The 11,826-nt window shown below is 46.6% G+C and overlaps 1 protein-coding gene across 1 annotated transcript; it reads left to right on the top strand.

The window, feature by feature from the left end:
* The first annotated feature begins 9,179 nt into the window (after positions 1 to 9,179).
* On the top strand, positions 9,180 to 10,115 carry LOC142002896 (olfactory receptor 51G2-like). The gene has a single exon (XM_074979394.1). The coding sequence runs from the start codon at positions 9,180 to 9,182 to the stop codon at positions 10,113 to 10,115; it is 936 nt and encodes a 311-aa protein (XP_074835495.1).
* The last annotated feature ends 1,711 nt before the right edge of the window (positions 10,116 to 11,826 follow it).

Genomic DNA, 11,826 nt, shown 5'->3' with positions numbered 1-11,826 from the left:
AGTGTGCTGGGTTGATCCAATAATATTTTAGCTTTCTTTCCTAAATGGAAAAAAAAAAAACACAAGCAATTACTTGATACACAATGGCACATCATTCTATTCTGAGCGCAAGCGCAGAAATTCCCAGGATCTCTGGGACGATACCAAGAACATGATATTGAATTTATACCTCACATAGGAAGGTAGGGACTGCTGGACTTGATAAGACCAAAAGATCATCTATGCCAGTATCCACTGGCCAGGACAAGATGATGCAGAGGACAGTGAAAGAAGCCCTGCAATAAACAGCTATAATATAATCCACTTCCAGGGAAATTTTCTCCCTGATACCTGCAAGCTAGACAAATTTTGGAGAAAGGAAATCTCAGAGTCCATATGAAACTTATTATATATATATATATATATATCCTCATTAGTGTAATTGCAAGTGCTTGTTTGTGATAGAATCATCCAGTGCCTCCTTAACTCTTGCTAAACTCTTTGGGCCTTGGATGTGTTCTGGCTGCAAGTTCTACAGCCTTTTGAGCATTGAGCTATTTTACCATAATGACCCTTTTAGAGACAGTCCTTCTGGCCCTGCACTTCTGAAGATGGCCCACTGTATCAATACATGTATGGAAACACATGGAAGCTGCATGGTAAATATATTTATTTGAGTCATTATGGCTGGGTCTACACCATAAAAATAACTTCCGAGCTGCTTACTTCAAAGTACAACTTCGACGATGAGAATTTTCACACACCCTACTTCAAAGTTAACCTTTGAGGTAGGGCACTACTCCATTCTAGGGAATGGAGTAAGGACTTCGAAGTTAGGCAAAATGTGTGTAGACTCCCTGCTGAAGTAGTGTCTAACTTCAAAGTTAGTTCCCAGTATAAACACACCCCAAATGTATTTTTTCTCTATTCCCACCCCGAAAGTACACAGCATGTCTTCTCCTGTCTGCTCCTCATGGGATGAATTCTTGCAGGTAGGTTCTTGACTTAATTACAGTGACTTAAGTGGCAATCCTCCAGATTTATAGGCATTAATTCAGTCAGTCCTCAGCTCTATTAACTTTCCATTAACAATGGCTCCTGGTAACACATTTTCACCCACTGAAGAATCCCTTGATACAGAAGCTGAAATTCTTTGTTTGGCCAATGTTGGCTTTATCCAGAGAGTTTCATCATCCACCAGGCGTCTCTCATCCTCAGAAGATCAGCATCCTCTCCCTGTCCAAGGAGCTGTAGCTATTTCCAAAGTTTCTGGATGACACACAGTTACTTTAGTGCCAGACAGGCTCAGTTGCCCCAGATTGTGTGGTAGCCCAGGGCACTATTTAAGGTTGAAGTATGATAAAATTCTACCTCATGAGAGGGCCATGTAGGAGGCCTGACATCTGGTACCTGCAGGGCAGATGGGGATGGAGATGCTGGTAGCTGCTTAACTATGAGGGGAATCTGCATCGCAGAAATAGAGGAGTGTACATGTGGTCAGGAAACAGAAAAATGCCCTGTTGTTTCAATGACGAACCAGCAATGAAGCTCTGAGTCCCTGTCCTCACAGATAAGCCAGAGAATAAAGTCACTGTCAATTTCTTTCCTGATTACATTTGTAAGAGAAAATGCACCTGAGGTGATTTGGGGGTTCGTGCTGATGTTCCACATTAGTTCCATTTTTCTAGAGGTGCCAGTGCTCTGAGCTCAAACCTGTCAGGGAATGGCAGAGAGGAAACCATGTTCTCTCCTAACCCTCAGCCCCTGACAGGTTTGAACTCAGAGCACTTGGCACCCTTGAGAAATCCTGACTTAGGCTTTACCACTCCAAGCTTGCTTTTAATGCTGGATTTCTGTGAAGCTGATCAACCTACCGTAAAGCTTGGAAATATGTAAGGAAACATTTCCCAGCTCCCTTGCACTGACTGAGCTCCAGCCCTGCCACTCTGTTACCCCAGCAACCCATCTGCATCCTCTGCCTCAGCGCAGATCAGCAAATGTGAACCACTTACAATCTGCTTCCATCAGGGCATGTTCTGAAGAGAATGAAACCTGACTACGTACCCAGTTCTTGCTAGATGAGGAGCTCTGACGTTAGAGGTCAGCGCCCCAAAGCACTTGGAGTCATCAGACACGTTACACAGGCAGTAGGCAGTCTGTGTTCAGACAGGGAGGCCGTTGTCTTTATGAAGCAGGTTTACATATTTCCTTGGGGACAGCTTGGCCATCAGGGAATCTCAGCTGCTTGGCTTTCTGTGCCCCAGCATTAACCCTGTCACAGCGAATGACAAACTGCACTAGGCCAAATCACAGGGGATGTGGATTGATGCTACACTACCAGGCTGTAGCCCAGCCCTGCTGCAGGCACATGGCTCCTTCAGTGTTTGTGAAGTGCTTGCCTTGACTCCATCGCAGATGTGATCATGGTAAACTAAACTGAAGTAAAATAAAAAAAAATGATAGTAATAATACAGGAGGAGATTTCTCTCTGGAAGGCCCCCGTCCTGCATTACACATCCTGAATGCAGCTAGAAAAGGAAGGTTCCACAAGGCTCTAAACACAGATATTGATATTTCCCTCACATTGTTCCAGGATGGCATGTCCCTTACTTTCTTCCTGGAGATTTAAAAGGGGGATCTCTGAGGATTATAAAGAATCCAGGGATGCCCAAATTTAGGCACAGCTCTCACTGAGCTACTGTTGTGTATGGATCTCCTTTCCTGTACCAGGACCGTCTCCCACTTCTGACAGCCCAAGTTCATCACAGATGTGCAAGCTGGGCATGCCAATGTAGCCAGTGAGTGTAAGATCTGCTAATGGGATTTTGTGCAGACTCTTTCACAGTCACTGTTGCCCAGCATCGGGTCCCCCTTCCAACAAGGAAGGCCACATCCCTTCTTCTCAGATGTACGTGTTTGCACTGAGCCCTGTTGAAACACTTACTGATGAACACAGAGGAGCTAAGTGAGTTGCCCAAGGTCACAGGAGAAATCTGTGGATGAGCATTGAAGTAAAGTCATTTTTTTCTGAATGCCAGGCCAGCATCTTAACCACTGAATCATTTCAGCCTCCTGAGATGACCAGAAACTCAGGGAATTACACTCCTGTGACATCACTAAACAGGATCCCAAGAACTATGCCTTTGCCAGACAATAACGCTGAGCCATGGTTTCTCCTCAATCCTCTGGGGGACAAATCCATCCTCCTGGGCCCTGAGCAGTGTCTTAGTCATATATTCAGGAAGTAGGGGCATGGAGAGTGCTGTAGCAGCCTCTGAATTTCCACCTGGGTTGTCCATTCCCAATGGCTGGCTGCTGGCTCCACCAGCCCTGTATTCTGGCCTCGTGGACCCCTCTGGAGTCCCACTGGATGAACTAGGTCTGGGAGTTCCACCGAGTGCCAGCGCCATGGGTTCTGCCGTCCAAAAGTTTTGTATAATATAACGCGGCGAATAGGGAAAGACAACAACCGCAAGAGGGGCAATCCTTGAATTCCTCTTGGACACTGCTGAACCAGTGTACTTCGTATTCAGTGAGGATATTGACATGCTGTAATAGGTTTGGGATGTTTGCTGGGATCTCACTCTTGTTGGAGTGGCTGAACTGAGACATGGAGCACCCAGAGTTCCGAGCCTTCAGTTATGAGATTACCATCTACTGTAGCAGGGACTTAGCCTGAAGTAAAAGCAAAGAAGTATCACCCATTTATCAACTACAGATCCTGAGAAGTGAGTGTCAAGACTTTTTTGTATGTCCCCTTTATTGAGATCATCACTTCTCCCCATGCCAGCAGGGACGTTCTGGTCTTAAATTTAGTCCAATAATTGATCAGCTAAATTCTTTGTCCTAGTTTATATTTTCTCCTGCTTCTGCTCACTTCTAACCTACATTAGGCTGGTCTAAGCACTTGGTTGTATTTTGTCAGTAGAACACCAGCAAACTCATGGTTGCGGGGTTTCCTGTTTTGAACCTTCTGCCAGCATTTTACCAGACTGAGACAGGCCTTCCTGTCCTGGCTTATGCTTTGATTCCAGCTTACCAGACAAACCTGATGTCTGATAGATATGGGCCCCCAACAACAGGTGTCACAGAAATTTGGGGGAATGACATCAATCCATGAGGAAAATCAATACCAGGGTGCAAAATATATGAGAAGGACAGAACAAGTCATGTTGTTAGGGGAGCAGCACTCAATGTGAAATACAGCATAGAATCTATTGAAGTCAATATCTTAAATAGTCCAAACTCTACCTTAGAGTCTCTATGGATTGTAATTCTATGTTTGAATAATAAAAAATGCAACAGTTGGGATATCACATGATCAGGATGGTGCTAGGAACTATGAAATGCTCAGGGAGACTACAGAAGCTCATAAAACAATTAATAATAATAATGATTGGGAATTTCAACTATCTCCACATTAACTGGCTATGTCACCTCAGGACAGGATGCATAGCTAAAGCTTCTCCTGGAACTCACAAGAGGTGAGGAAATTCTTGAATTAGTCCTAAGTAGAGCAAGGATCTGGTCCAAGCAGTGAAAATACTAGTTGGCTTGGATGCTGTGAAAGCCAAAGGCATAACAAGACCTAAAAGAAAGGGGTAAGTTTATGTAAGATATATCCAACAACAACTGTAAGGCAGGATCGTCAGAATCACAGTCTCAGGTTCTTGGTGTCTCTACACCACCAACTCCCAGAAGGTTGGGGTTGATGCAGGGGATAGATAACTCAGTAATTGCCCTCTTCTGTTCATTTCCTCTGAAGTACCTGCACTGGCTGTGGTTATGAGACAGGAGACTGGGATGGACGGATGATTGGTCTGACTCAGTAAGGCCATTCTTATGTTATGAAATTGTGCCACTGAGGTATAGGCTGGTGCAGACATGCCATTTCCAGGAGCTCCCTGTGTTACCAAGTTCATGTAGACACCTGAGCAGGTGTCCAGGGACTGCTAAGTGTGGAACACAGGGGTGGGGTTAATGCTGTCAATTAGGGTTGTGGTCTTGTAGAACAAGTGACAGACTCATGGATTCAGCTAGAGCTGGGATGGCAAATGGAAGGTTTTATTTCTCCTCCTTTTTTTACCCAAATTAAAAGTTTCCTTCTCACTCATTTTTGAGGTGAGTTCTCATGGAAAATGGATCACTGTTTGCTGAAGGCTCAGCTGCCAAAATGCTGCCCTGCTGCAGCTCCCTAGACCCCCAGGAGAAATGGGAGGCTTGTATCCTGAATGAAGGTGGCACTGATAGACGTTATGGCTACACTCTGGGTGGGAAAAGGTCTAAACCTCCTGACCAGTCTATGGCTGGGGAATTGTGCCCACCGCCTGCTACAAGCAGCCTTCCCATCATTGTAGAGCCCCCTCCACCCTGTGCAATGCCCTGTTCACCAGATCCTGCAGGAAGAGGCTAATGAGCAGGACCTGATAGCACACCTCTAACCAGCCTAAGCTAGTAGGGAGCTCTTGAGGGTATTGGAGCAGGTGAGGAGGCCCAGAGTTTGTGGGTGGGTGGGCCTAGATACCAGTGGATCAGAGATCTGTGCATATATTTGGGGATCCCTGGATCACCCTTTTCATTCCTTATGGTGAAGGGAAGGGGCCTCCTCTCCTAGAATGATATGAAGGCAAGTTCTGTGTCCAAAGCCTTCCCTGGTCTACACCCTGGGTTTGTAATGCAGAAGACGGAGCAGTGGAGTGGAGGGATTGGTTCTAAATTATTATTATTATTATTATTATTATTATTATTATTGCCCTTTCTTTTATTTCAGCAAGATCACATCTGTAGCAGCACCTTTGTTATTACTTGGCTGCCTGCATGGTAGTCATGGGACTAACTGGGACCATATGAGTGGATTCCAGGACTAACAGCTGTAGTACGGCTGGGGCTACAGACCGGTTGTGTAGCATCACCACCCTTCCCCAGTGATTTGGCCTCCTGCTGTTTGCCTTTGGATGCGACGGGGCTAAAACTGGTGCACGTGAAGCCAAACAGCCGAGGTTCCCTGGTGGCCAAGTGTCCCCGAAGGGAATTTGCAAACATGCTTCATAAAGGCAGCTGCCTCGTTGTTTGAATACACACTGCTGGCTGCACACGTAACCTGTTCAGTGATTGCTTGTGCTTTAAGGTAAAGACCTCTGGTGTCAGCTGGGACCCTTCTAGCTGGAGCCAGGTATGTGGGCAGGTTTCCCTGTGTGCGAAACCCAATGTTCAGGGAAGAGACTGCAAGCTGTTCCCATGCGTAGATGTTCAGTGCAGCAGCAGAGGACTCATCTGGACTGTAGGGGTGACTCAGTGACCAGGCTGGAGGGCAGGAAGTGTCGGGTTGCTTGCAAACCTCTCTGCTGCAAGTGCTCCCGTGGTGCAGTGAGACGTTCATGCTGCACAGAAATCTGATGTTCCAGACTAGATGGGAATGCTAAAACCTCCATGCCGCAAGCCCAGATTTTCCAAGGAGTCCTGTTTCTAGATATGCTGTTGCCTGGGCCTGATCTTGCCAAGGCCTGAGTGACACTATCCCTTAGAATATCAGGGGGTCGTTCCTAAATCACCTTTGGTGCATTGGCTTCCCGAGATTTTATCAGTGAACACATTTCAAAGCTTTTATTCCCTGGCTCAACTGTGATGGGGGAATTCAGAGCTTCGCTGCTCTGGGGTGACAGGTCTGATTGGGCACATTTCTGTTTCAGGGTGAGCTGATGGGCTCTAGAATCTCTGCCCTGTAGACACCCATCACTGCCCCCGTCTGGTCTCTGTGTGCCAGGTGCTAGGTCTTGTACGAGCAGATATACCACACACTGCTTGGCTCCACAGAAGTTTGTTTTGGGGGGGTGATACAGGAGGAGTGAGAGCTGGTGGCTGGGAGGCATGGGGGACTGAAGACAGGAGTGTGTGTCTGGCAGACAGAGCAAGGGGGCTGCAGCAGTCAGGGCAGGGGGACAGGGAGTTCAGGAATGAGTGTTTAGTGGAAGAGGATGGTCTCAGAGCAGGGGATTGATGTGTATGGTGAACTGGAGTGAGGGATCAGGGACAAGTAGTGGGTCAGGGAAGGGGTCAGAAAATGCAGGGGTGCAAGAGTGAGGGTTTGGATATGTAAAAGGGCTCAGGTCAGGGCCTCAGGAGGTGCTGGGTCTCAGGTTACAGGTACCAGGACAGGGGACTGTGTAATCTGCTTGTCTGACATACATTATACATTTTGTACACATGTATAAGGGAACATTTACTCCTAGCTTAGTTTAAGCCTCTCGGTAGTTGACCCACTTTTTTTCCAGTTGCCCTAGTTTATTCAGTTTTACTCTGTTTTTACTTTGTCCTTTGACCAGTAAAGCAAAGGGCCCATAGAGCTCAACTCCATAAGCAGTTGTCTTTGGCAGGCTGTTTTTCATTTATTTTATGTTGGTTTGAGTATTGTAGATAAATTTTTATGAATATATATCAAAATATGTATCTCTATATATCTGATAAGATCCTATATCTGATGTTCCTACTTCGCTTTCCTAACCATCTGTTGATGCAAAAAGTGACAGTTATTTAACGGAGCATCAGCAAGTGCCCAAACAACATTATGGTCCTGTTGCACCTTTCATCTTGTTTACCCACAAGTAGAAACAGAGGCCACCAGGTGGTGTTTCTTGGTATTTTATTGCTGGTGCCCATTCTTCGAATTTGCGCATGAGGCTGTAACATCCCACCTCATGCATATTCAGAAAAGTGTCATAGGTTAATTCCACCAAACATGGGTAGCCCTAGAAATCCTGAGGTACAGATGACTAATTTGTTATTGGGTAGCTGGGCCAAAGTTACATACAGAGACATTTAACCTCTCATGGCAGGTAGTGTCAGAGAGAGCTCTCCAAGGGTTTTCTAACATTTTTTCTAAAGCCTCTCTAAAAGAACTTTCTCTTTCCTGCTGTCTATAAATCATCTAAAATTTCCATCTAATATTACACACCCACACATCTCCTAAAACTGGAAGGGACCTCAGGAGGTCATCTAGTCCAGTCCTCTGCCCTCTTAGAAGGACCAAGCACCTTCCCTGACATCTATTTGTCCCCATGCCTACTGGGCCTCCTCAAGGATTGAGCTCACAACGCTGAGTTTAGCAGGCCAATACTCAAACCACTGCTAGCAGGGAAGAGCGGTTTCTTCACCTCCTCAGCTTCTCAGGATGGAGTGAGAGGATTGTGTTCTGGTAGACACAGAGCATAGACACAAACCGTAAATGTACACTGGCCAGGCAAATCTCTTCAGCTTCTCTTGGACAGACTCTTGGGGATCGGAGTTCATGCTTGGGAGCATTTCAAAAGGGAAAGTTCATGATTCCGATTGAATTTCCACATGTAATTCTGGAGCAAGGCCATTAAAGACACAGTATTTGAATTAAGCTTCTGTCCCTTTGAAGTTAACCCACATGCTGCAAAGGGGCAGTGGAATAATGTGGACTCTCAGGTATGGAGAAAACTTTTAAAATGTATATTGAGGCAGTGAAACACATTCATAAATAGCTCCAATGCAGGACAGGTAAAAGCAATGACCATTTTCCCCAGCCACCTACCAAGGGTTTGCATACACAGCATGAGCCAATGAGCCAGAGCCAGAAATGGATGCCCGGGAAGCTTGTCCATGGGAAGGTCACAACTGTGAACTCACACAGTGCTCATGCGGGTTGGAGAACTCACAGCCACAAAGCATTGGTGGGGCCATGACCACTGACCAATTTAAAAGAGCCCAAATGATTATAACTGTAACCTGAAAATCCTAATGCAATTCTGAGGAGTTTTAAAATGTGTTGGAAGGACTCTGAAGCTTCCTGATTTACAGCACAAAATTTGTGTAATTACTGGCTATTGGGAGAAAACTTTCCTGGGTGCATGTCATTTCATAGCTGCCTATTCCAGGGGTTCTTGCACCTTCCTCTCCAATATCTCATTCCAGCTCTGGTTACTGGGCTTGATGTCCTACAGGTCTCATCCATTCTAGCCAGGCCTGTCTTCCTATTTTTGGTGTAAATCCAAGGCTATGGTTTTTGTTGGTCTTCCTTGAGCTCCTGAGCATTTCTAGGCTTGCACTGAGAGCAGAATGATGTCTACTTAAATATCATTCAGAATCCTGTTCTTTTTTGTTTTCTTTTGTTCTGTTTTGTTTTGTTTCTTTTCTTTTACCAGGAAAAGTTCTAAATTCCTTGGACTGGCTGGTATATTATGTCACCCGTGAATGACACCGAATTCCGATTTGCAGTGTTCCTACTCACTGGGATACCTGGGCAAGAAGATTTCCATATCTGGATCTCTATCCCCTTCTGCATAATGTACGCTATTTCCATAGCAGGAAATTCATTCATTCTGTTCATTATAATAACAGATTCAGGCCTCCATGAGCCCATGTACATTTTCCTTTCCATGTTGGCCATCACAGACCTTGGCATATCAGTAGCCACCATGCCGACAACACTAGGCATATTCTTGTTTAACTCCAGAGAGATCAGCCTCAATGCCTGTTTTGCCCAGCTGTTCTTTATTCACTCGCTTCAATGCATTGAATCTGCTGTGCTCCTGTTGATGGCCTTTGACAGGTTCATCGCAATCCGTGACCCCCTGAGATATGCTTCCATCTTAACCCTGCCAAGAATTGTCAAGATGGGGCTGGTGTGCGCGCTAAGAGGGTTGGCCATAATACTGCTTCTTCCCCTTCTCCTGCGACAGTACCAATATTGTCGAACCAACGTCCTCTCCCATTCCTACTGCATGCATCAGGATGTCATGAAAATAGCCTGTTCAGATATCAGTGTCAACATCATCTATGGCTTGTTTACTACACTATTAACAGTTGGTTTGGACTCAGTCTTCATCTTTCTCTCCTACGTAATGATCCTCAAAACAGTGCTGAGCATCGCATCCCAGTCAGAGACCGTCAGGGCCCTGAACACCTGTATCTCCCACCTCTGCGCTGTTCTGCTCTTCTACACGCCAATGATCAGCCTGTCTGTGATACACAGATTTGTGAAGGGCTCTTCTCCCTTGCTTCAGATTCTCATGGGCTACGTCTACCTGCTGGTCCCACCCCTGATGAACCCGATTGTGTACAGTGTGAAAAGCAAACACCTGCGTGTGAGGATCATCAGGGTATTCGTTAAGTGAAGACTCAGTTCATCACCCAGTTCCAGCGCTGATGACACACAACGTTGATATGCACGCGCCGGCCACCTAGTCTATCCTGGACAGCTACATTCAATGCAGCATCAGCTTCTGAGCTCCACTCAGTCGCGAGAGGTTCTGGTGTGCTCTAAGGCCTGGAATAACGGGAGGGAGCTGGTGAGGAAGGCCAGAACACTCAGAGAAGGAGTGTAAGACAGGCATTAGGATTTACCAAGTGATGGTGTTTGTGGGAAGCAAGAGAATGTTTGGGACGCGGGCCTGTACTATCCATATCACTGCCTGCTCCCACCTCAGAGCTCCCGTGGGAACAGTCAGGAATGAGAAGGGATGTGCATGGTATTTCCCATAATGCCTGTCCTGTCACTGTCCCATCTCTAGCTAGATAGGCACTGGGCATGAAAAAAAGCCTGGCAAACTCTTTTGAAGTCACACTCCTGGTCCTTTCTGAGCAATCCAGGTGCTGCATGGCCCCTGAGAGCTCTCACATCCAACCTGCCCCTTCACCCTCAGCCAGATGCCGGTGACTGAGTTGTGCCTGAGGCACAAATAGGGTGGGAGCCCCAGGAAGAGACATACAGGCAGCCTGCACTGACGGCTCTGCATGCTGCATGCCTGAAAGCAGCCTGAGGGCGAAGAGCAGCTCCACACCTTATCCTTATGATACCGACATAGCTGAGCACCACGGTGTCTGGGCCTGGGCTCTCACAGCTGTCAGACAAGGCTACTTCTGCAAGTTAGGGCCACAGAGATAGGATGGTTCTCTCAGGGACATGGGGAAACCCGGCTGGGTCCCCAGAACCCTTTGGCCCAACTCTGTCCCTCTGTCTTCACAGAAGAATCTGTCCAACTAGGCCTGCAGTGTCATGCCACTTAGATAACAGTAGACCTGTGACAGCTGCCTGTTATCTTAGAGCTGTTTTTTCCAAGGAGTTGTGCTCCGTGCTGATAAACCTGCTAGTGTGAAGGAAGCTGGTGGTCACACTCTAGCTGTGCTCAGAAGCGAACCAAGGGAAAGGGTCAGGCCTGCTGATGGAGGTGGGGGCAGGGCACCTGAACACTCCCAGTGCAGGGGCACCACCGGTTGGAGCCCCAATGCCTTTAAATCAGCACTAGGGTGCTGCCCATGGCAACTCTCAGGGCTGCCTGGTGAGTAGGGGGCACAGCAAGTCTCACTCTTGGCTGCTCCTACCCTGCCTCTACTGCCTGAGGCCTTGCCCCTGCCTAGAGCACGGAGCCAGCCCTTCCCCATCTTGCCCAGGAACTACGCAAGTCTCTGGAAGACACTGATGTCTCCCATCCGACCTGCTTTGTGGTAAGAGTTTAGCAGAGATGAGTTGTTGTTCAGTTGTGACAGTCACCCAGAGATAAAAGAAACTGGTTTGGAGGATAAAGAGACTGTATATCCCAGTACCATTATGACAATACTTATTCCTTTGGGCCAGCTTCTATCCTTGTGAATTCCTACCAGCATTCAGGGTAGCTACTTATTCCAGACATGCATAACGTTTGACTCCATCCACCATTCACACCGGCAACCATTAGGAAAGGTTAGATAACAAAGCAAGAAATATCATATTGCCTTTGTTTAAATCTGTGTTATTCCTACACCTTTTATGTTGCACGTAGTTCTGCTCAAAAGAGATATATCTGAATTGTGAATAATACTGGTAAGGGAGACAAAGGCTGAATCTAC

This window comes from Carettochelys insculpta, chromosome 1, assembly GCF_033958435.1.
Source record: "Carettochelys insculpta isolate YL-2023 chromosome 1, ASM3395843v1, whole genome shotgun sequence".
NCBI lineage: Eukaryota > Metazoa > Chordata > Testudines > Carettochelyidae > Carettochelys > Carettochelys insculpta.
The sequence above is the reverse complement of the archived record's forward strand: the minus strand, read 5'-3'. Positions and strand labels throughout refer to the sequence as shown.